Source organism: Lathyrus oleraceus, chromosome 4 (genome assembly GCF_024323335.1).
Source record: "Lathyrus oleraceus cultivar Zhongwan6 chromosome 4, CAAS_Psat_ZW6_1.0, whole genome shotgun sequence".
Lineage (NCBI taxonomy): Eukaryota > Viridiplantae > Streptophyta > Magnoliopsida > Fabales > Fabaceae > Lathyrus > Lathyrus oleraceus.
In genome coordinates, this window is record NC_066582.1 from 120,864,981 (window position 1) to 120,891,360 (window position 26,380).

Below are 26,380 nucleotides of genomic sequence, written 5' to 3' on the forward strand. Positions count from 1 at the left end.
ACATGTATTCTATACTATTAATATTTTATGCTTGCTCCCAAAGATTTCTTCTAGTTCAAGTTTATGTTGATGATATCATCTTTGATTCCAATAACATGTAATTAGTCAAGGAGTTTTCTAAGCTAATGCAAGGTCAGTTTGAGATGAGTCTCATGGGGGAGTTGAACTACTTCCTCGGTCTTTAAATCAAGCAACTCAACAAATGGATGTTCGTGTGCCAAACAAAATGTTACAATAAATTGCTAAATAAATTTGGTATGGAATATGAAAATCGAATGCCCACAAATGGAAACTTGGAAAAATATGAAAATGGTAAGGATGTTGATATTAAGAAGTATATATGTATGATTGGATTTCTTCTATATCTTACTGCATCTAGGTCAGATATTATGTTTAGCGTGTGTATATGCGCTCGTTATCAATCGACTCCTAAGGAATAATATTTAAAGGTCGTAAATTGCATCCTTAGATACCTTCATGGTACATCTAAGTATGAGATTTGGTATTCCAAGGGAAGCGATTGTAATTTGGTTGGTTATATACCGATTCTGATTTTTCCGGTTGCAAATCGGATAAGAAAAGTACTAGTGGAACTTGCCACATGTTTTCAAACTCCTTAGTAAGTTAGCATAGCAAGAAACAGGTTTTCGTTGCTTTGTCAACTACCGAGGCAGAATACGTATCAATAGGTAGTTGTTGTGCTCAAATTTTATGACTTAAACAATAACTACTTGATTTTGATATTAAACTACAATGTATTCTTATGATGTGTTACAACACTAGTGCTATTAATCTAACCAAAAATCCGGTGTTACACTCTTGCACTAAACATATTGAGATACGTCATCACTTCCTACATGACCATGTTGAAAAAGGAGACGTTGTATTTGAGCATGTTAATAGAAAAAATCAACTTGCGAATATCTTTATAAAACCTCTTGCGACTGAACCGTATTTTCAACATTCGAAGGGAATTGGGCATACTCGATATCTCAAATATTTCCTAAATATGATTTGTTGCATGCACTTTATATACTTTTGCTCTAACTTTCGTTGGAAGTTCAATCACATATTAGTGCATCCTTCACCAATTCATAAGAGAGGTAATATTGTTCTATTTTTCCTCTTTGAAAGTAAGCCTTTTACTTTTGCATCTTGCCTATGTTCCGAATGCTTGATATGCTTGATGTATGAACTAATTCATGAACGTTCACTTTCAAAAATTTCAATTGATGCATGTCAATTTATATGCTTATAGTGACTTCATTATATTCTTCTTTCATACATGAAATATATTCTTGGTGTATAAGCTTGTTATCTATTATTAGTTCTTGAATGATATATGTCATATTGTTGTTTATTTATTCCGACATAAAATATGTTTATACATGTTATAATGTAAATGAAATTATTGTATTGTGTCATTTTTATGATAACATTTATGTTTTTGGTTTGAGTGATGATAAATCTAAATAATCTCCTTGCTAGAGCACATGAGTGTGCAGCATTCAGGAGCACCAAAAGTATATGTCACATAAACGTGTCACTTTTGAAGCAACTCAAGAGTTTTTGATTGCATTGTATCCTTAATATTTCATGTTTATTGTATATGTTATTTGGAATGATTTGTGGAAACCATGTTATATTATAGCTTTAAATGCTTTTATTTATGTTTAGGAAATTTCAATATTTACATCATTCTATGTGAGTGTTGTTTTATTGATGATCTTATCTTTGCAAACACCTATGTGTGTTATATTGGTATATGTGTGATATAAGATACTTTTCATGGATTGCTTTGTCTCTTTTTGTTGTTGTCAAAGGGGGAGAAGCATCTACAAGATGAAGTTGGGACGCATACATTCAGGGGGAGCCTCCACGAAGGTACGAAACACATCATTTCCCAAGTTTTGCCATCATCAAAAGGGGGGAGTATGTGAGTGCAACTTTATGTTATATGTATTTTGTATGATGTCAAAACTATGATACTTTAGAGTTTATGTGTATTGGACAATATCCTTTGAGTCTTAATGTGTATCCTAGCATTAGGAAGCATAAAAACATTTTGAAATGAGTTAGAAAAAGTTTCATGCATTAAAAACAAGTTTTTACGGGAAAAACAATCTATGTGTTGACACATACGTGATATAGGTCGACACAAAGAAGAAAATTTTTTCTGCAAGTCGACACATACGAGTTACAGGTCGACATATGCAAGTCATTTTAAAATCATGTAGCTTCTGTTTGATGTGACAAATGTATATGCCAAAACATGCCCTATACAGGTTGACACATGACCTATACAGGTCAACACATGACTTACATAGGTCGACACATGCAACATATTTTCCAAAAATTCATGACTTTTTCAAATCTTTTGCATCATTTCTAGTAAGGTTCTAGAGTAAACCTACATGAAACAAGGATTTCAAAGTGTTCTTATCATATTCAACCTACATTCTATGTATATACAAAAAAATACACATAATCATTCTTTGTTTGAGTGTGATCTAGTATCGGTTGTTAACGTCCTATCTATCTATCTATCTATCTATCTATCTATCTATCTATCTCTATCTATCTATCTATCTATCTATCTATCTATCTATCTATCTATCTATCTGTCTCTCTGTCTGTCTCTCTATCTATCTGTCTGTATGTCTGTATGTCTATCTATCTATCTATCTATCTATCTATCTATCTGTCTGTCTGTCTGTCTGTCTGTCTGTCTGTCTGTCCGTCCGTCTGTCCCTCCGTCTGTCCCTCCGTCCCTCCGTCCATCCATCCATCCATCCATCTATCTGTCGATCTATCTGTCGATTTATCTATCTGTCTCTTTGTCTGTCTCTCTGTTTGTCTCTCTGTCTGTCTATCTGTCTGTCTGTCTCTCTGTCTGTCTGTCCATCCATCCATCCATCCATCCATCTATCCATCCATCTATCTATCTATCCATTCATCCATCTATCTATCTATCTATCTATCTATCTATCTATCTATCTATCTATCTATCTATCTATCTATCTATCTATCTATCTATCTATCTATCTATCTATCTATCTATCTATCTATCTATCTATCTATCTATCTATCTATCTATCTATCTATCTATCTATCTATCTATCTATCTATCTATCTATCTATCTATCTATCTATCTATCTATCTATCTATCTATCTATCTATCTATCTATCTTGTACAAAAGAGGAACATAACACACAATAGTCCCACCACCTTTAGAATTCCTCAAGTGCACCGAGAAATACCTATCACCCCAATAAAGTAGGAACAAGATTCCCAATCAAGAAGATTCTAATGGCGTTAACATCAACAAAATCTTCAATGTTAGGGAACAAGGCTAAACCATATATGAGCAATACAAAGATGGCTTCAAAAGCATCCATACTATCGGCTTGAGCAAAGAGAGTAGCTTTACCTACGAAGAACTCACAAGTCAACCCAAGAATGCCTGCTTTCTTCACCAAATGAGCATCAATCTCAGATTTCTTTAAATAAAGAGCTTCAACTATGATATGAGATCTGAGAATCTTATCCAATCTAGTAAAGGGTACTTTGTCAGATACATGTATTCCCAAGAGATGGCATACTCCTCCAACGTGGGCACAAGCTGATAATCAGGAAAAATGAAGCACCAATAAAGAGGGTCATAGAACTGAACCAAGACACTCAGAAGTCCTTCAACCACATCAGTAGATAACACATACAAAAGCTTCCCATGACGTTGCTTGAAGTCCAAGGGATCTAATACAAAGGATGACAAATTCCTTAGCTCTTTCAAATCAGGACATCTGAAACTGTACTTCTTAGTGTTCCTTCGTCCATAATCCATGGTCTGAAAATATTTGTAAATAAGACCTCAATTTCCTTGAAATTTATTTTCTGTGATGAATATTATGATGCGCATGTATGCATGAATGCAACAATCACAAACAAGGGATCACACACAAGGCAAACACAAACAAAGGTCAAGGGATGGATCAAATCATCATCAAGATCAATCATCCATTTTGGTGGATTATGGTTTTCACCTTACCAACACCCAAGTTCCATTGATATTGACAAGACTTGATCGGGTCAACCAAGAATCAAAAGGGTTTGTTGTGAGTCACGAGTATGGAGTCGGGTTAAGAACCATCCCAAAGGTGTGTACTAAGGATAAAAACTTGTAGATCATGTTCTAAAAAGTTCCCATTGTCTTAATCCCATCTATCAGATATTACAGGCTAGGAGGACTGATTCATCAACCCATAATATTCTAAAGAGAAACTCATCTGAGTGTAGTATCGCGTAACAACTGTTATCAGGTCTACACCTGAAAAACCTCCGTACTACATCCTAAATAGGACAAGTTGGGTTAAATGTTCTACGGTCCTTAGCTTCTCGGACCCCAAATCAAAGAAAGTAATGCCTAACCACAAATAACATGTGTGATATTAGTAACTCCAAAAGGGTCTCCACTAAGTAGATGAGTCTCAAGCCAACTTGTTAAGGACTACTCTACACAATTTGAACATGACTATACCATCATTCTATCTTAGTTGCACTCAAGTTCGAGTTAGAACTTATCTCACCACTCAGTGATCATCAAGCACAACAGACAAATTATATTATACAAACAAATATACAAACATCAAATATACAAATATATACACATAAAAAAGTACGAACAAAACCCAAAGATAAGAAGTTTTCAAATCAAAACTAATAAAATGCCAGAAATAAGGAGGTTGGTTACACAAAGGGAAAGTGTTAGCATCTAAAGTGTCCTAGGTACTCCTAAAGAGCCTTTTATTTATGTGTGCATATGTTTTTGGTATAAACTATGTTTTAGAAAAATAGAGTGTGGGAATGAGAAAAGAATTCATTAATTATATTTTTGTGTTTGACAAGACCTAGAGACTTGTGCCTACGTGCCAACATAAAAAATGAGGGGTAAGGAGGATGCCAATGTGTGATCCCAAAGTCAATGCATATGATGAGGTAACATGAGGGATCTTAGAGTCAAAATTGGGGTCTTACACCAGCCAATCAATTTGATTTGCAAAAAATATGTTTTTAATTTGATTTAGAAATTAGGGCGTGCTATATAGATATATAAGTATCATTTTTTGTTCTTTTTATTTGAGTGTTTAATTATAAAGAAAGAAATTTATTTTAACGTGAATTTAGAAAAAAAATCAATTAGACTAAGTTAGACCCATTAAGACTTAATTAAATGGATTAATTTTAAACAAAGTATAAAAAGAGATTTTGTCTTTTTTATTTTTATTTTTGTAGAACTAGATATAAAAGGAATATTTTTGTTTTATGATTTATTTAATTATTAAACAAAATAATAATAAGAAAATGATAGAGATCAATGATTTAATATTCATATTAATGATAATTTTTTTTAAAAACTATTAATTAATTATTTTAAAAGAAGAAATGTTTTGCATTATTTTATTGTTTTTGAATATTTTTATTATTTTGCATGTTTGCAAATATTATTGATAAACATAACATAAATTATTATCACCTTTTTTATTTAATAAAAGAGAATATTGTTTTGTGTTTATTATATATATTTTTTATGTGTTAATAAACTCATGACTTAATGAATTAATTAAAATAATATTGATGTAGATAGCATTATATTTAATAATCAAATAGATTGTAGATAGAAATAATGAAATTTAGTTATTAAAATATTATTGTAATACTTAGCGACTTAAATTTTAATAATTAAATTTGAAATAGAAGAAAAAAACATGTTTTAATGACATTATATTAATAACTAAATAATATTACTACTTTTTTTTTGAATATTTTTATATGTAATTAGAATAACAATGATCAACAAATTAACTATCAAAATATAATGAACAATTCAATTCTATGTAAAAGAGATTTCTCTTTGTGAAATTTTTTAATAATAAAAATACTGAAAAACAAAACGTTAAGATTAAAAAAGATTTTTTTAATAACAATAATAATAATAATAATAATAATAATAATAATAATAATAATAAAGGTTAATGTAAAAAAATGTGTTTTTTGGGTAATAAAAAAAGTTAATGTTAAAAACGTTTTAATAATAATAATAATAATAATAATAATAATAATAATAATAATAATAATAATAATAAAAGATTAAGCTTAGAAAAGAAATTTGATTCCATATTGATTTATGATGCTAGTTTAAAATCGATTCATGCTATTAATTAAAAAAATTTATAATATTTGTTTAAAAAAGATTTAAAAGAAAAATTGATTCTTTAAAGAATTACTTTATGACATTAAAAGGGTTGTTAGAAAAACAATGGAAATGAAAAATAAAATTGATTTTAAAAATTGCTCCATGTTATGAAAAAATGTTGTTATATGATTTTAGTTTAGTGACATCAAACACACAATTAAACTCATGTATCAAACAATAGATCAAGATAAACAAGATCCAATAATAACAAAATTGTATGAAAAAGAAAGGTAAATAAGGATGAAGGACCAACCTACCGGGAGGACGATTTCCCTGGTCAAAATGTACAATTTCTCTTTCTTTAACTCCGTTTCCTTTATTTCCTACTTCTGCCTCAAATTCCTTCTAACGCTTCTTCTCGTTTTTGTTTAGTTGTAGGGACGATTGAAGATTAGATTAGGGTTTTTAATTGTTGTTGTTCTTCAATGTTAAAAGCAACCACTTTAAGATTGTAGATTTGTAATTGTGGATGTCCTCTCTGTGATAAATATAGGTCTATTCATAGGGTAGAATTAGGTCAAGAATTGAATGTCTGATTGAATTGTTTAGGAAAGATTTTATCAGATTCGATCTTATTTGTTTCTTAGGGACCAAGCTAATGAATCTGGATAGATTAATGAGCTATGTACAATGTAACAACAAAATATAAATAAAATTGATTTTTTTATGATTTTTAATGCTATAATAATAATAATGCAATAATATTAATTAATAATTTAAAAATAATAACTAATATTGCAAAATGGTAAAAAAATAATAGGAATACAAATGTTTTGATTTTTTTATATATTTTATATTGATTTTTCTTGATTTTTAAAATAAAAAGTATATTAAAATAAATAAATTATTAATTATTATAAAATAAATTAATAATAAATTTGAAAATAAAATAAAAATAATAAAAAGTACCATTTTTTATCTTAAAATAATATAAATGAAGGTAAAAACATAAAAAAGAGAAAAAAACTCTAAAAATGGAGAAAGTGAGATTTGAACTCAAGACCTCTCACTTATAAGTCCTTACACATGCTTTTCTACCAATTATGCCATTTCATTTATTCGAATTATAATGACACTAAAAAACATATGAAAGATAGGGAAAATTTGGGGTACGACACGTTGCATAAGTGTGGATAATAAAGAAGAAAGGTGCTGGAAAGCTGGATGGATAAGATCAAACGCCACAAGACAAAAACCTGCAAAAGTTGCTGAACACTGAATTTTGCGCACTGCTTGTCTATCTGCTCACCAGACCTGCCATGAGATATGTTGACCCCTAAACGCTTGATTGTACTACCTGATGCCGATTCGAGGGAAAACAGAAGGATTATGTTGACTTCCTTTTGCCAAAACAATGAATAATCACAAGGTGCCTGTTCCAATGAGAAGATAAAACCCTATAAGTTAGAGGATATAAAAGGAACCTCTTGGACGAAATAAAGTAAGTTCAGATGTTGAGAGACTTGAGAAATCACATAGAAAAATATCTTGTTTAAGAGGAAGAATTATGAACCAGTAGTGAAGAGTTTCTTTCACCCTTCCTTAATTGAAGAACTGTTGAGCTTCTTGGCACGACTGAACTTGCCTCTTGTTGATTGAAATATTTCAAGGAGTATAGTGTTACACTTAGGTTTACATTTTTTTTAATTTGTGCTTAGAAATTTTAGCTGTAAGAACTTCTGTTGTTGTATTTCTTTTGCTCACCCTGAGCTAAACCTCTTTATGTTGAGAAGTATTGTTCCTTTTGTATTGGTTGCATTATGCAAAATAACATGGTATGTTCTAGATGTTTTTATGAAGAAAGGACACATGTGGGAACAGATCTCTGAGCATGTGTGCAACATCTAGGCCTTATCATCAGGCTAAAGTTGTACCTGTTATGCACATTATTTTCTGGTTGTTTCAATCAGATTTGTTGCTATCTTTTAGCAATGCATTTGTGTGAATTTTTTAGATTATATTGGGCGTGATCAAACTAATTTAAATGGAGATTTAAATTTGAGCCAAATCAAATATTTTTGGAGGGTATTTGAAAAACAAATCTTAACAAGATATACTACAATTTTGGACTTGATCAAATGGCCATTAGAAAAACTCAGAATTTGCACTGCTATTTAAAGAGACTCATTCTAACTTTGAAGACAACGAGCTTCATTGAATATTCTTTGTGTTATGGTTTTTTGAGTCCTTTGTTTGTTTTGATTGTACACCACGCCAGTGTCCACATTCAGATCATAAGGTAGAGTGTTGGTTTGCTTAGTTGAGTTGAAATTCAATATTCTTTAAGTTGTTTATTGAAGTTGATCACTTGGGATTAGTGATTGAAACAAAGTGAGAGGCATTATCATATTTAGAGGAAATCCTAAATAGAAAGTTATTAGGATTAGGAAGAGACCTTAAACAACATGTGGTTGTTGTTCCTATAAGACTAATTGTACTAATTCAAAATACTGAATTTTCTTTCTTGGATAGCATGCCCCCAGACATAGGTGTGGTTTCACCGAACTAGGTTAACAATTCTTTGTGTCCTTTTTTTCTTTCTGCATTGATCATCTTGTTCATCATTTATTTGTTAATTCTAGTGTAAGATTCTAAACACGTTGGCTTAGACATCCAGTTCAACATTTGTCCCCTGTGAACAAAAGAAATGTGAAGTTTAATGAAAAATAGTATTTTGTGTTAAATTTTGTGATTCGAAGTGTTGCATTAAGAATGATATACATCTTTTTCTTTGCATGATCACTTTAGAAATAGGTTAAAGTTGGTTAATAATTTGATAGAACTATTAACCAATGCAATTCATAAGTTATTGCAATATATGTGGGATTGATACACTTAGGTTTACATCACTTTCTACTATTCACTACAACAGACAAGACCTTAGACAGCGCTTTTTTTAGCCTTAGACAGCGCTTTAAAGCGCTGTCTAAACCTCCGCTGCTAAATGTTTAGACAGCGCTTTTTTAAATCTTAAAAGCGCTGTCTAAGCCCCCCCCTTAGACAGCGCTTTGGCCAAAAGCGCTTTATAAGACCCTCTTATTTTAAATTTTTTAGGTATACCTTAGACAGCGCTTTTCAAAAAAGCGCTGTCTAAGCCCCACCCCCTTAGACAGCGCTTTGGCCAAAAGCGCTTTCTAAGACCCTCCTATTTTAATTTTTTTAGGTATACCTTAGACAGCGCTTTTCAAAAAGCGCTGTCTAAGCCCCCCCCCCCTTAGACAGCGCTTTTGCCTAAAGCGCTTTCTAATCCCCCCCTTAGACAGCGCTTTTTACAAAAGCGCTGTCTAAGGTATACGAAAATTTTTGAAACTTTTGTTTTAAACCACATTTTTTCCAGGTTTATAAACCAGAATTTCTACCTGTTTTCAACCAGATTTTGACAGACAATTATCACATTTTATATATGCCATTTTGGCCTTTTTTCTACCAATTTTTGCAACAACAATTATTACAACAACAAAAATTAATCAAAAACTAATTAACATTCAATTAGATCATAGATCTATTCCTTTTTTCCCACTCATTTCTCACTCCCATTTCACATTCTCGTTGTTGAATTTGAAAAAAAATTTGCTAAAGGATGTATCATTCATGTAAAATATATCAACTTCCTATTGTGGTTCAAATGAGAAAAAGACATGGCCAAAAATTAATCAACTTAAATTACCATGGCATAGTTGTTTATATAACAATGACAAAGAAAAGCACACAACTTTCAAATTCACACTATTTGAGAGAGAAACATTTGTACTACCTTTGCTCTGTGCTGTAAAAGCAAACTTGTTTCAACAGTCTCACGCATTCCTGAGGTGCTGCTTGTTTCCTTTTGCCGAGAGCTAACCTAGAAATAAATAATGAGATGGGAATATTGAGCAAAGTATGATATGAGATATCATAATACTATTAGAGTAAATCCAATAGTGCTTACATGAAATGGAAACATCTCATTTACAAGATAAAAGATTCTGCTTAGGAAAATAAAAAATTTGATGTGGAAAATCTAACAGAGCTGTCATTTGGCCATTGGCGCATTCTACAACTTAAAGCATAAACCTTTTATCGTCTGAGGCATAAGTAGCAAGATGGAAGTGAGAGACATGGAGAAGTGGCAATCACAATAGAGTTGAAATTTGAAAATTGGCAATGTAGTCATTGATAGAAAAACATTTTCTTCAACATTTAACAAATTAGGAAGAAAAATGCTGAACTTTTACCACAATAATGCCAAATTATTTTTTTTATAGTTATTATTAGGAGATAATACATGTATGTAGGCGACTTGAATATGAAAATATTGTAAGCTGTTATTAATTAATATGATTTGAAGCCAAAAAGTAGTGAAGCAGTATAACATTATGCAGTGCTGACAAGGCACTTTTAGTGAGAGAAAAAGTTAAGACTTATAGAACAAATGTTAGCTTGGCCTATGAGAGAATAACAAGCCAAATTAAACCGACTAAAAAAGAGCTTGAGAGAAATAGATGGGAAACTAGATACGAGAAGCTATAGCTTTACGTTGAAAAATGACCATGACATACCGTTTTTACTAAAATATATTAAAAGTCAAAACTGAACAAATTAATCCATTCGAAGACTAAAAATAGCATACCACGGCAATAACAATAACAAGTTCATCCCAATGCTTTTCATCAGCAAGTTGAACTGCGAGACTATCGCTTCCATTCTCCTCCTATATATATACACATCAACAGAATATAAATTACAGATGGATTTTTGGATGATATAATGTCCCTATTAAATACAATATGAAACAAAACTTACTTTCCCCATTATCCACTTGACAAATCCCCCAAATAAGCTGCGACAAGCACTGCCTGATCCTTGCCTGTATATAGTGACAATATCCGGAATTGATAAATATATAGTCAAAATACAAGTATCCAAACCAAGCCAAAACACCTTGCAAATTTAAAGCCATGGAGAAAAGAAAGACCTTGCAATAGCAGATAGCTGGTTTTCATCTTCTTTGACATTCATTAGCTTCCCAAGGGCATAAACTGTAAAATAGAAGACTTCGCCATTAAAAAATATGTTGACTAATATAAAGCCTTATATAAAATTAATAAGAACCAAGAAACATGCTATTGTTACTAAGAAAGCATGGAACTTATGTTGAATTGCATTAGACAGAATAAAAAATAAAATTGAACGTCTGTGTATAACATCTTAAAAGATGTAAAGTTTGAAGCAAGATTATTGATTAAAGAATAAGGTCCTCTATGAATCCAAACCACGAGACATTAAACATGCAACACTGAACAAGTAAGCCTGTTTGTCTGCAAAAAAAGTCTATATGCAATTTGATGAAGACAGAACCCAATAAAAAAAAATCAATACTTGATGACTAATGCATTAGAGTATCTTAGAGCCCAATAGTAATGCATTAGAGTCATTATACTACAACTATACTCACCACAATACTTCCATTGTCAAGATTTGTAGTGTATCTTAGAGTCCAGAAATCCCGAGCAGTAGACAGCGTCATTGGAGAATATGTCTGCAACAAACTTAAACGTTTATGCACGAGATTAAACTTAAATGTCTGCAGCAAACTTAAGCGTCATTGGAGAATATTTCTGAACTCCGACAATCCCGAAACCAAGTTGAGCGGTCTTTAAGGATTTCCACAATCTATTGAAAATTTTAGGCAATTCAAAAATTCAGAAAGCTTACAAACTTTAATTAATGTTAACAGAAATGACTGAAAAATATCAATACTTATTATTCCCCTTTTTAATTACCTTTGAAGGTTCTAAACTAACAAGACCACAGGCTCGAGCTGCCACTCCGTTACAACCTTGAGAAATGGCAAATATCCCAACCGAATCCGGACCAGGCTGACAAAACAAAGTTTGAAAGTAAATATAGTATCGACATTGGAAAGAACTTAACCTCAATATCAAAATCAGTACAGTATCAATTGTAAAAGCAAAAATCAATCATTCACTTAAAAGCATGATTCTCTCTACCTTCATCCCAGGCATCTGGACCCATTCGACAGCAGTTCCTGTAGCCTTTGAAAGGAACTCTGTCAATGTTTCCTCTGCAATTGATTGGAATCTGAAGGATCATAATAAAAAAATCAATCAAAGAAAGCTCCACAAGATAAATAAATCAAATAAAAAAGCTCTCAAATCATAAGCCCTCAAATTACCCAGCAGGGCTATTAGCATCTCTCATGGTACTCCGAGGAGTAGCAGCCGCAGAATCATTGCCATTGCCATCAGCATTTGGAGCTGCTGAGACGGCCTGCAATTACACGACAGCAAGTAACAATACGAATCAACATTTGAAACAACACAAATCATATCAGATAACAGCTACATTCCTTAATCAAACCATAATAATTATCAATTCACAAAAAATTATACTAGTAGTGAATGAAAATGAACAATGACAGGGCTTACGGGTTGCAATTGCTGGCGCATAAACCCATTCTCATTCACCAGCTCCGAAACCTGTTTCTGCAACCGCTCATTTTCCTCCGTCAACAGCTTGTTCATTGCCGCTAGTTTCCTATTCACAGTCTGAAGCTGAGAAGCCTCTTTTCTCTGCTTCTCTCTACACCTGCAAAACAAAACAAAAAAAAGGCACAAATCAAGTCAAACAACCAAAAAAGCCAAACCCCTTCACAGCACAAGGTGAAACCAAAATCTTCATTACCTTCTATTCTGAAACCAAACCTTGATTTGCTTAGGCTCAATGTTGCCTAAAACCGGACACTCCCGAATCAGCTGTTGCCTTCTCAAGGAACTTGGCTTAGAGCATTCCACATAAACCTTCTCCAAAGCTTCAATCTGTTCAGCAGTGTAGCGCACATATTTCCCAGAAGAATCAATGTGTCTCTCAATGCTGTTATCTCTCTGCTGTTGTGCAACAGCCATTGCCATCTTCTTCTCCTATTCTCAATATATCAAAATCATAAACAATCACACCCCAAAAGTAAACCTAAAAAGAACCAATACAACACAACAACAAGCACCACAAGATTCTTCTTATAACACTCACTCTTAGACCCCAAAAATTGGTAGATTATACTACACTACTCACACAAAACACAAATATCATTGACAGGTAAGATTAGGGTTTCATCTCTCTTGCCCCAATACTTGATGACAGCAATGTTGGTCGGTGTTTGAGCCGTAACCATCAGCACCCAATTCTGCTGAGAAACACCCGCCATTTTCAATCAATCGAAGCAAATTTGATAGATGGGAAATTTTTAGACATTTTTGCCTCATATTTCCCTGGATCTCCGACCGTATCAATATAAACCTGAAAAGCACAAATCATACATTACATTACATCTCTAATAATTCAATTATCTGCTTAACATTACTACCCAAGTACTTTAACAATAAAAGTTACAAAAGCCTCAATTTTCTCTTTCAGTAGCCGATTTTACCTCGGTTAGAAGCACTCCGATTTTGAGGACCCTATCAACGAGGCCCATAGCAGAGTCATGTGATATCTCATTCAAGTTTATCTTATTCCTGTTAGAGTTACAAGAAGTTACAAAACGGAAGAAACAACAATTTGAAATTCACCAGAACAGAAAAACAACAAAATCAAAAGCTAACTAACTAGGGTTTATAGATTTACTTCTTGAGCATTTTAGCAGAGAGTTCCTTTGGATCAATGACATCAACAGCCCATCCAATAGAATCGTTGCCTTTCAAAGCTTCAAATAATTCCTCCCTCTTCTCTTCCTTCAGAGTCTTAGAATCTGTTTGAACAATCATTGGTGCCAATTTAATTGATTATAAAATAATCAGAAAAAAAAGAGAATGAAGTTGATTGAGAAAGTACCGGCGAAACTCAAAGTAGCTAGGGTTTTCTTGTAGGAGAGAGGACAGTATAAACAGCCATAGACCATAGGACCAAGAACGGGACCTCTTCCGGCTTCGTCGATTCCCATTATGCAAGGCTCCGATGCCCATTCTGGAACCATAGCTTCGGATCCCATTTTCGCACATATAATGGGGTTTAGGGGAAGAATCTTTCACATAGGATAAACAAGCTCTGATTGAGGGTTGGAAGAAGGGGGAGTGGATTTGGGAGAAAGAGAAGCAAGCTCTGATTGAGGGTTTGGGAGAAGAATGTAGGATTTTTAGGATTTGGGAGGGAATAACTTTTTTTTCGTGACATGGAGGGAATAAAGACTTTAGACAGCGCTTTTGGTTTTAATTTTCTTTTTTAATTTAAAGACTTTAGACAGCGCTTTATCAAAAGCGCTGACTAAGGTCTATATTTAAAAGCGCTTTCTAAAAGCGCTGTCTAAGGGGGGGTCTTAGACAGCGCTTTTAGAAAGCGCTGTCTAAGACCCCCCCTTAGACAGCGCTTTCATTATTTTTTTTGGAATATTTTCCGTGTTTTATTTTAATTTTAACCTTAGACAGCGCTTTCTTTTAAAAGCGCTGTCTAAGATGCGCTGTTAAAAGTCATTTTTGGCGTAGTGATTTGAGTGTGTATACTTGCATATATAAATAGCCATAATAAACACTCTAAGAATGATTGTGCAAAACTTCAAAAGGAGAAACCCAAAGGTGATAACTCCATGGGAAATATGAAGATGGTATCATAGAAACATGGGATGACTATGAAGAAAAAGAATAAGAAATTTACGAAAAGAAAATGAAGCATTGATGGTTATAACCCTAACATGTCATGACACTGATAATGAAGCAGAAGATGTGGTATTTTATAACCTAACAAGATCTGAATTACTATGTAACTTGAAAGATTTGATTCACGATGATCAAAGAAAAGTTAGAAAATTTAAAACCTTGCAAAAGTATTATACAATTTTGCTTGAAAAATAAATATTTTTGAACAAAACATTTGAGGACTTAAGAGTTGAAAACAAATTTTTGAAAGAAAAATTTCAATCATCTTTACTAATCATCTATTACTCTAATGAATATTAAAATTTTCTTCAAGAATTCTTAACTAATGGAATATAGAGAAAAAGGAAGGCTTCAATTATCTATGACTTAGTAGAAACAACAATAGATGAACTGGATGCATAGAGGATGAACCTTTTGTGAAAGTTCAAAATTATAAAACACCAAGCTTAATGATTTGTTTTTGGTGCTTTAAAGAAATGGTGTGATAACATATCTTGCTTAATATTAAAAACTAGTATGTTTAAAATATTGAAGGACAAGAAAGCTTGTAGGAATAATCCCAAAGGACTAATAAAGATATAAGTATCTAAAGGCAAAATTATATATGTTGCATATGTATTATACAAGATTAAAGAAACAAATTTGATATCTAGATAGTGGATGCTCCAAACACATGACAGGAAAAAAACATATGTTCTAAAATGTAACACTAAAGCAAGAAGCAACTGTAAAATTTGGAGGGAATCGGTAAGGGGAGAAAAATGGTTATGACATTATAGTTCAAAATGTTGAAAATAACATGCCATTGTTGAACAAAAATAGTTTTCATAAGTCAAAGGTAATGAGGTATGCTTTATTCATCATTTAAATTTTTGCATATATTAGAAAATAATTGAAATGTATTACCCGGGAGAGAAAGTCCATATTTGTTTGATAAATGACCCTCTGGTTAGAATTTTCTGTCTAGGACACTTATCAACCTATGGTGATTTTCAATCCTCTGGGCCCTTGATCATCTACGATATTAAAATACTTTAGATCATTAATCTTATGCGGTAAACAAACCCTCTAAGGCAATTGTCAAAACACTTGGACATTAGATCATTTGGACATGCGTGTGTTTATTTCTAATTAAAGCGTTTGTAGATTTTTTATAAGTGTATCAAATTTATATTTCTTGTGAAACGCTTCACTTTCTTCCCTTATTTTTATTTATTAATCTAGTGTCTAAAGAATTTTTTAATGAGAAAACCTTTAAAATCCATTATCACACTCATTACACCCATTAATCACTTTTTCTCTAGAAACCTTAAATCCCCAAACTTCGGAAATGGCATCACCATCTAATGTCTCAAAGATAAACTAATTTTCCAAAGACGATCCAATCAAATATTTAGTTTATCATCCTAGATAAATGAATGTTAATCCATATAAACTCAAAGTTTTTTGTGAAAATCTTATGGGTTTAGAGAACTTGGCTAAAAATGAATTTAACCTTAAAGATAATGTGGAGACTTAGGAATGAAAACCTTACTTCAAGATGTTGGAAGGACCTATCTTCATCAAGTTGGTGAGAGAATTATGGTTGTTTTTTGAACTCACTTCCAAGGAAATCACTTTCTTTGGAATGGGTATTAAAATCACGATGAGGCAAGAACACATTGTTCGGGCAATCAAGTTCTATGAAGAAGGCAATGTTACTTATGGAAAAAATGAGAATAGTTCATCGAACAAAAAAGTGGTAGCACATTGCTCATATATTCCAAGATTAAAGCCTACAACCACTCTCCACGATCTTTCAATAAATTGCATGTAAATGGAAGAAAGCCTTTTGAAGATATTGATTCATATATGAGATTTATTGGAAGCGTGAATACTTGAATGTAACACATAGAGTATATTAATGCATCACATAGATATTAATTCATATGCAAGATTTATTGGAAGCGTGATTTATCTGAAGTGTGATTTATTGGATTCATTTAGGTGGAAGTAATATTTACCTCTTTCTTTAATTCATGATTGTTATTGTGGATAAATCCAACTTATGGTTATTATAATAGTTATTTGGTTAGTTACGTGGGAAGAAAGTCATCACTTGAATGTTAGATGATAGGTCTAGATTTAGAGGGGGTGAATAGATCTCGAGTTAAAAATTTGACAAAAAATAATTTGCAAAATTTATGACACGGAAGCAAGTTACAAATATTCTGGATCAATAACCATCTAACCGAACCCACTATCAAAATATTCAGATATGCATATTAAAGGAAACAATATGATAATGATTCACAAATCGATCAATCAACAACTAATCACAACTAGTTGAATACAAAGTAATGCGGATAAGTCTATCTCCAATGATAATTCACACAAAAATGCAAGTGATAAAATTTGTCAAACACTTAGTGTGCGATCAATAATGCTTGGAATTCTATGTGGTTTTGTTGTTTTAGAAATCCAATCACAACCAAATGGTTTATGATCTACACAACAACACCTAATTCAAAATGTGTTCAAAGTTATGATCCAAACAATATTGATCAAACAATCGATGCAATCGATAATTTGTGAACCGAAAATAAAAGAGAGAGAGAGAGAGAGAGAGAGAGAGTATGCAAATATTTGTTTAGGCAGTTCCCCAATCGACCTCACTATGGGTACGTCTGCCCTCAATTCAAATTTGAATTAAGATATTATTTTATATCTTACTTTGCAAATGTGCGAATACAAGAGATGGAGAATTTTAACTATACAAATCCTAGGTTTGATGTTGATTCTACCACCTCCAAAACCCTTGATTAAAGATTGATCAAGTAACCAACAATTTCGCTTTAATTCATTATTCTCACGTTATTTCTTTGAACAAACCCTCTTGTTCTTCAAAGCTTTCACTAGATCGAATTAATTCCAAGCGCACACTTGTTAAAACCCAAGATTTACAAATGTGATTCACCGTCTCACGCTACTCCTTTGCCCAAGAACCTCCTGTTCTTCAAAGACTTCACTAGGTCGGATCCAAATTGCGTAATCTTGTCCAAAACCTTCAAACCCTGATGACCTTGAAGGAAACCCATCTTGGTTTTCTGATTTGAAATCCTCAAAGTTCGTAACCCAATATGAATGGTACAAACAACCTAATTGGATGTTATCAACCCTAATCTAGATGGCATCCAATCAAAAAATGATTATGTGTAGTTTGGTTGTGTGTATGCATAGAAGAGAGATTGAAGATGATGACAATGCTTTGAAATCACGATTTCGTATAGGTTTTACTCACTCTAAACATTACTAGACAATGATGCATGTATGAAGTATATATATGTAAACATGTAAGAAGAAAAAGAAATGCAAAGGGAATAGAAAGAAAAAAGCAAACTTTCAAGATTTTTGATCTATAAGGTCGACCTATACAAGTCAAGGGTCGACCTATACATGTTGTGTGCTGCCTATGTGTCAACCTGAAGAGGCGACACACGAGTCAAAACCTACATGCTTCAATACTGCAACATGGGTGTCGACCTATGCATCGTATGTGTCGGCATGTAGTAAAATAAATCTTTTATATGTCGACCTATAATCGTATGTGTCGACTTGTAGACAGTTTTTCTTATATATGTTGACCTCTAAAGCGTATGTGTCGATAAAAGGAACAATGCATAATGACTCAAAGCATGACTCAACAAAATTAATAATGAAACATGAGACTAAAAGACACAATCCAAGACATCATCACAACACTTTATTTAAAAAACACTTCATCTTCCTCCTCGTCCCCTACGCATTGACATGTATCCCCTATGCCATCCTTGACCATCATTCCACAATGATGATCCAAGAAATCACATATCTCTCTATAACACTGAGCATAATGATGATGATTCTCATTCTGAGCTGCAATCATGTGGTTGATTCTAGAAGTAATGGCAGCATGATCCGTGTCCATCTCATTCCTTAAGGACACAAGACTCTCTGTCACATATGAAGCAAAAGCCTAAAAGTTGTCATCTTGAGTAGTCATATGCTCCTGCATCAGACGAAACTTTCCCATTTATGCAACTTCAAAGACATATCAACTTTGATAATCCTTAACAAATCTCTCATTTGGCCTCAATTGCATATTCTGAAGCGTTGTCATAATAGAGGAAGTATCCACAAAACTAGTACCAAAACTGTAACACCCTAAATTTCTCCTGAGTAAATTTAAAACATTTATCAGAGAAAAACAAATCAACATGCAATTTAGGATGATATCCTACAATATACAATCAACCTACTCAGTTATAAGGACATGTAACACTTTGTATTTGTAAAAATAATAGTAATAAACACATGTCTGAATGTTAACTTTTATTAAATCACAACGGAACAACAAAAACAACACTTAACTCAACATAACCAACATCAACATAACATGTCATATAAGCAATATTAAAAACATAAAGAAAGACACAGTCTTCTAATTCCCCAGTGTTACATATCAAAGCAGACGCCGACACAAAAATAAAACGGAAGACTTCATCTTCCACTCACATCTGAACTCCTACTGCAGATTATCTACACGTTATCCACATGGAGGCAACATTCAAACAGAAGGGGTGGGATATCATGATTATATAAAAGAAAACATGATAATAAGTAAGCAATCAAATTATTACATGCACATGACCCATTCCACAACACAATTCCATATAATCCACACAATGGCTATTCACACCTAATAGCAACATAACAACCATTCAACATAAGAACAACATAATCAACTATCCACACAATATCAAATGCAGGCAATATACAATACAACTCGACTCAATACATGTGGTACCAAAACATGAACACTCAGGTTCACAACTTCGATCCTCACCTCCTAGGATCAAAGTCATCAATTCGTTACCATCACCTTCGATAATGTCTCACTGATTCCATCACCTCCAAAATCAGCTACCGGCCCAATCCACACAATAGGATTTGAGGCTCTCCAACAACTGACCATCTATCCAATAACATGAACGCATGCAACATACAATACATGCAACAACAACATCATGCACAAGGACCCACCTCCATAGTCAATGTACACCGCCAATACTAGCCATATTGCATCAAACACATGTTATACAACTCAACAACATCGACATACAACATAATAAGCAACAAAAACACATTTAAGGTTATATCACACAACCGCATAAATAGTATAATACATTCCAACACCATCACATAGAAAAATATTCATTTTCAGATACTCAAACAAATTTTAAAGGACAGTACACACTCTCAAATTTCTGGCGCTTTGAATGACACTCGAATCGGACACTCAGAACAAAAGTTATGAATTTTTAAAGTTTTTAGGAAATTGCTCTTAGTGTAATCGGTTACCCCAAAACCAGTAACCGGTTACACCACAATCAATGGTGCAACCCACACTGTCACAGACACACGGTAACGGGTTATCCAAAAACTGGTAATCGGTTACACCTCTCATTCCATCCCATGCGTGACTTATGTTTCACAGGGTAACCGGTTACTCCAATTCTAGTAACCAATTACATTGTTGTAGAATCATTTTTCTACAACTTTTTCAAAACTAAAATCATCTAAAACTCATCCCAAAATCCCATTTTTCTCCCAAATCGTTTACCCCATAATTTAACCCGAAAGTCACTTTTCCAAAGTTCAAAACCCCAACCTATTTACCCTGAAAATGTTCATAACCTTGTCCCGACTTTGATCCAAATCCACATCAATTCACATAACTTTTATATCACACAATCCAATCAAATTTCATGGGTTTAACAACAACATTTTCATCATTCACACAATTCAACATTCATCATTCCCATAATTCAACATAGAGAAGAAAACACAAAACTTACATGGCATAATCTACCCACCATCATCATGTTAGCCCTTAGATAATCAGAACCCCACCCTTACCTTAGAGTTCCTAGAAATTGATTCTTTAACCTTCAACCATGATGAATCTCCCCCTGAGCCCTAGCCTCTTCTTCCCTATTTCTCCATTTCTTCTCTCTTCTCCCAAATGATACGTACCCCAAGTTTCTATCCCAATACCCCTTTTATATTTTTACTATAAATCCTATTATTCTATTAACTTATTAACTTATTATTAATTTCTTAATAATAATAATAATAATAATAATAATAATAATATTCCACTCAATTAACTAATTAAATTAAGTAATAATTAAAATAGTTAATTAGTTTTACTCACCACACCATCCTTTTCTACACTTTTGCTCATACACTCCCCAACACCTTAATTCATATAAATCTAAGGCAACTACCCCATATCAAGGATACATAACTCATCAAAACGTCAATCAACACAACACAACCACAACTATCACATAATTAAATTATGAAAAATAATTTAAATAAAATTGGGGCGTTACAACTCTCCCCCACTTAGAACATTTTCGCCCTAAAAAATTACCTGATGCGAACAACTCTGGATACGACTCTCGCATCCTGCTTTCTAACTCCCAAGTCATACTTCCTCCAGCAGCGCCTCCCCACACTACCTTCACGAGAGCAATCTCCTTGCCTCTCAACTGTTTCAGTTCTCGATCATCAATCCTTATAGGCAGAATCTCAACCTAAGGTTATCCCTCACCTAAACATCATCCATCAGAATCACAGGTGATGGATCCGAATATACTTCTGAAGTTTTGAAACATGGAACACGTCATTTAGATTTGACAAATTCGGTGGCAACGCCACTCTATAAGCAACAGGTCCAACTCGCCCGGATATCTGATACGGACTAATAAACCAAGGAGTAAGCTTCCTCGACTTCAAAGAACGTCCTACACCGGTCACCAGAGTGAATCTCAAGAATATATGGTCTCCCTCTTGAAAATCAAGATCCTTTCTCCTCTTATCATGGTAGCTTTTCTGCCTACTCAGTGAAACTTTCATCTTCTCCCGAGTCAGCTTCACCTTCTCAGTAGTCTGTTGGACAATCTCAGGTCCAAGCACTACACTCTCACCAGATTCATGCCAACACAAAGGTGTTCTGCACCTTCGACCATACAAGGCTTCAAAAGGTGCCATTCCAATACTAGAATGGAAACTGTTATTATACGTGAACTCAATCAACCGCAAATGTCCATCCCAAGCACCTCCTTGCTCGAGAACACAAGCTCTCAACAAGTCCTCTAATGACTGAATAATCCTCTATGTGTGACCATCAGTTTGCGGATGATAAGTTGAACTCAACCTCAGCTTCAAACCCAAAGCTTCTTGCAAACTCTCCCAAAATATGGAAGTGAACCTCAAATCTCTATCCAACACAATACTGAACGAAACTCCATGCAACTTCAAAATCACACAAATATAAATCTGCCAACTTCTGCATAGAAAACTGATGTTAATTAGAATAAAATGAGCCGACTTTGTCAGTATATCAATAATTACCCAAATGGCATCATGCCCTCTGGGAGTAATCGGAAACCCCATCACGAAATCCATAGAAATGTTATCCCATTTCCATTATGGAATATCCAACGGTTGCATCAATCTTGCAGATTTCTGATGTTTAACCTTTGACTTATCACAAGTTAAACAAGCATAAACAAACTGAGCCACATCTCGCTTCATTCCAGATCACTAAAAGATCTTCTTCAGATCCTAATATATTTTAGTAACTCTTGGATGAATACTCAAGCTACTTCGATGACTTTCTTCTAAAATCATCTTCTTCAACTTAGCTTCGTCAGGAATACAAATTTTGTCTGTAAACCTCAACACACCTTGTTCATCCATTTTGAAATCATTACTTTCAGTCTGATTACTTCCAACCATCAAGTCCACCAACTTCACATCCAACCTCTGACTCTCTTTAATATTATTAAGAAAATCATTGTTGATCTTCAGCATACCCAACACCACACCCTGCGGTGTCAGCTCACATACTAAACTCATGTCTTTGAACTGTTTAATCATTTCCAATTCTCTAACCATCATAGCACACATATGCAAAGACTTATGACTTAAAGCATCAGCCATAATATTCTCCTTACCGGGATGATAATTCAAGCCAAAGTCATAATCCTTTAAGAGTTCCAACCACCTGCGCTATCTCATATTCAACTCCTTCCGATCAAACAAGTATTTCAAACTCTTATGATCACTAAACACTTCAAATCTGGAACTATAGAGACGATGCCTCCAAAATTTCAACACGAACACCACCGCAACCAGCTCTAAATCATGAGTAGGATAGTTTCTCTCATGAATCCTAAATTGTCGTGAAGCATAAGCCACAACCTTGTTGTCTTGCATTAGCACACCACCTAAACCCATCATCGACATGTCGTAATATACCACAAACGGTTCATTTGGATCAGGTAAAATCAAAATCGGAGTTCAGGTCAACCTTTTCTTCAGCTCTACAAAACTGTCCTCACAACGAATGTCCCACACAAAAAGTTTACCTTTGCAGGTCAACTGAGTTAACGAAAGTGCCAACTTGGAAAAGCTTGCAATAAACCCGCAGTAATAACCAGCTAAGCCCAAAAAGCTTCTAATCTCTGTTACCGACTTCAGAGTCTCTCATTGTAGAACTGCATCTACCTTGGATGGATCCACAACAATATCACCACCTGAAATAACATGACCAAGAAAGCTAACCCCTTTCTACCAGAATTCACACTTCGACAATTTAGCCTAAAGCTTATTCTCTTTCAACACTTGTAATACAACTCGCAAATGCTTATCATGTTCTTCTTCTGATTTAGGATATATCAAAATGTCATCAATAAATACCACAACAGAATGATCCAAGTAAGTATGAAATATATGATTCATGTACTCCATAAATACTCCGGGTGCATTAGAAACACCAAACGACATCACCAAATATTCATAGTGTCCATATCAAGTTCTAAACGCCGTCTTATGTACATCTTCATCCTTCACTTTGATCTGGTGGTAACCTGGCCTCAAATCAATTTTTCTAAACGCATGTGCACCCACCAACTGATCCATCAAGTCATATATCCTCAGAAGTGGATACTTGTTCTTAATTGTCACTTTATTCAACTGTCGATAATCCACATACAACCTCATGCTACTGTCTTTCTTTTTTACCAATAACACCGTATGTCCCCAAGGCGACACACTTGGTCTCACAAATATATTTTCTAGAAGATCTTCTAATTGTTTCTTCAACTCTGCTAACTTCGATGCAGACATCCTGTATGGTTCCATATAAAAGGGCCTGGTACCAGGGACAAGATCAATAGAAAACTCCACCTCTCTCTCTGGAGGTACATCTGAAATATCATCTGGAAACACCTCTGGAAAATCCCGTACTACCTGTAGTTCATCAATCACCGCTTGACTCTTAGCAGATAATGCCGCGAACATCGCAAATATCTGAGCCTCCTATTCCAAAAGCTCCTTCAACTCTCTAGTAGACAAGAAACCAACTTCTTCATCCTCACCATGGGCGAGAAACCGCAATGACTTGTTATAACAATTGATATAAACATAATTGAACTCCAACTAGTTCATCCCCAAGATCACATCAAGATTCTCCAATGGCAAGCAAATAAGATCAACTCTAAAATCTTTATCAAAAATCATCAAAGGACAATTCAAACAAACTGAAGTAGTATTCATCGAACCCTTAGCAAGAGTTTCGATAACCATCTCTCCACTCATAGAAGACATAACAAGGCCTAGCATTTTCACACAGTCATCAGAAATAAAAGAATGAGTAGCACCAGTATCAATAATAGAAATCAAAGACGTATTATTAATATAACATATACCTCTGATTAACCTCTCATCACTGGAAGTCTGAGTCCCCGTCAGAGCAAACACATTTCCCCCAATTGAAGCTTGCTTAGGCTTATGGCAATGAGTGTTGATATGTCTTGTTTCAGCATAGTTGTAGAAAGTCACTACATTATCTTTTCAATTAGCAACCATATGTCTTGATTTCCAACACTTGTAACACTTCTTCACATCACTCTTGCATTCACTGACACAATGACCTAACTCACCGCATCTATAGCACTTAAGAGGAGTAAGAGCACCTCCTCCACTTGGCCTCTTACCATCAACAACTCTCTATTTACCTTTATCAGCTGGAGCACTATATGACTTCCCACAGTTCATATTCTGCTTTCCTCTTTTCTCGCTCAACCTCTTGTAGTGAAACGATCGAGCCTTACTATCCTCCACATAAATTTTTACAATTGTTCATAAACTCTGGAAACCTCCTGATCTGTTGGTATCCAATCGCCTGCCTAATTTCAAGACACAAACCATTCTCGAATTTGATACACTTTGAGAACTCAACAATCATCTCACTGTAATAAGGGTAGAACTTAGCAAAATCTGGCAGCGTACTCAGTAACCAACAAGTTACCCTACTTCAGCTCCACAAACTCAATCTCCTTCTTCCCACGAACATCCTCAGGAAATTACTTTCTCAGAAATTCCCTGCGGAACACATCCAAAGTTACAATTTCAGCTGCAACATCCAACACCTGACGAGTGTTGATCCACCAGTCATCAGCTTCCTCAGCTAACATATGCATACCGAACCGCACCTTCTGTAGTTCAGAGCAATCCATCACTCTGAAAATCCTCTAAATCTCCCTGAGCCAAGTCAAAACTCCATTAGGATCGTATCTACCCTTGAAAGTAGGCAGATTGTTCCTCTGGAACTTCCCCAAATATCGGAACTCGTCTTCCCCACCAACATTAGGCCGATTCTGCACAGCTCGAGCAACAACCTGCAAATTAACAACTGTAACAACATCGTTTCTTCCATCCATTTTTTATTTCACACCACCATCAATAACAATGGTTAAAGAGACAACATTGATAGTATTCAAATGTCACACCACACTGACTCAATAACTTGTCAGGACAGACCGACTTGCTCTGATACCACTATGTAACACCCTAAATTTTCCCTGAGTAAATTTACAATATTTATCAAAGTAAAACAAATCAGCATGTAATTTAGGATGCTACCCTACAACATACAATCAACCTCCTCAATTATAAGGACATGTAACACTTTGCATTTGTAAAAATAATAGTAGTAACCACATGTCTGAATGTTAACTTTCATTAAATCGCATCGGAACAACAAAAATAACAGTTAACTCAACATAACCAACATCAACATAACATGTCATATAAGAAATATTAAAAACATAAAGAAAGACACAACGTTCCAATTCCCCAGTGTTACACATTAGAGTAGACGCCGACACAAAAATAAAACGGAAGACTTCATCTTCCACTCACATCTGAACTCCTACTGCAGATTATCTGCGCGTTATCCACATGGAGGAAACATTCAAACAGAAGGGGTTAGATATCATAATTATATAAAGGAAATCATGATAATAAGTAACCAATCAGATTATTACATGCACGTCACCCATTCCACAACACAATTCCACATAATCAACACAATGGCTATTCAC

The 26,380-nt window shown here is 34.1% G+C and overlaps 4 protein-coding genes across 4 annotated transcripts; all 4 read right to left on the reverse strand.

Annotated features, from left to right (window-relative positions):
- Positions 1-9,907: 9,907 nt before the first annotated feature.
- On the reverse strand, positions 9,908-11,271 carry LOC127135269 (diphosphomevalonate decarboxylase MVD2, peroxisomal-like). The gene is made up of 4 exons (XM_051062026.1): positions 11,210-11,271; positions 11,038-11,101; positions 10,865-10,945; positions 9,908-10,096 (listed from the first exon to the last, which is right to left on the reverse strand). Exons 1-4 carry the CDS (start codon positions 11,251-11,253, stop codon positions 9,977-9,979), a joined length of 309 nt encoding a protein of 102 aa, XP_050917983.1. The 5' UTR covers positions 11,254-11,271; the 3' UTR covers positions 9,908-9,976.
- A 558-nt stretch (positions 11,272-11,829) lies between these two features.
- On the reverse strand, positions 11,830-13,207 carry LOC127136304 (homeobox-leucine zipper protein REVOLUTA). The gene is made up of 6 exons (XM_051062883.1): positions 12,940-13,207; positions 12,684-12,843; positions 12,431-12,525; positions 12,246-12,336; positions 12,018-12,113; positions 11,830-11,907 (listed from the first exon to the last, which is right to left on the reverse strand). Exons 1-6 carry the CDS (start codon positions 13,164-13,166, stop codon positions 11,830-11,832), a joined length of 747 nt encoding a protein of 248 aa, XP_050918840.1. The 5' UTR covers positions 13,167-13,207.
- A 429-nt stretch (positions 13,208-13,636) lies between these two features.
- Positions 13,637-14,270, reverse strand: LOC127135270 (ribonuclease H2 subunit A). The gene is made up of 3 exons (XM_051062027.1): positions 14,086-14,270; positions 13,879-14,002; positions 13,637-13,769 (listed from the first exon to the last, which is right to left on the reverse strand). The coding sequence occupies exons 1-3, from the start codon at positions 14,240-14,242 to the stop codon at positions 13,652-13,654; spliced, it is 399 nt and encodes a 132-aa protein (XP_050917984.1). The 5' UTR covers positions 14,243-14,270; the 3' UTR covers positions 13,637-13,651.
- A 10,044-nt stretch (positions 14,271-24,314) lies between these two features.
- LOC127136305 (uncharacterized) lies at positions 24,315-25,717 on the reverse strand. Its single transcript, XM_051062884.1, has 7 exons — positions 25,576-25,717; positions 25,365-25,464; positions 25,180-25,246; positions 25,013-25,112; positions 24,704-24,844; positions 24,537-24,610; positions 24,315-24,395 (listed from the first exon to the last, which is right to left on the reverse strand). The coding sequence occupies exons 1-7, from the start codon at positions 25,715-25,717 to the stop codon at positions 24,315-24,317; spliced, it is 705 nt and encodes a 234-aa protein (XP_050918841.1).
- Between the last annotated feature and the right edge of the window lie 663 nt (positions 25,718-26,380).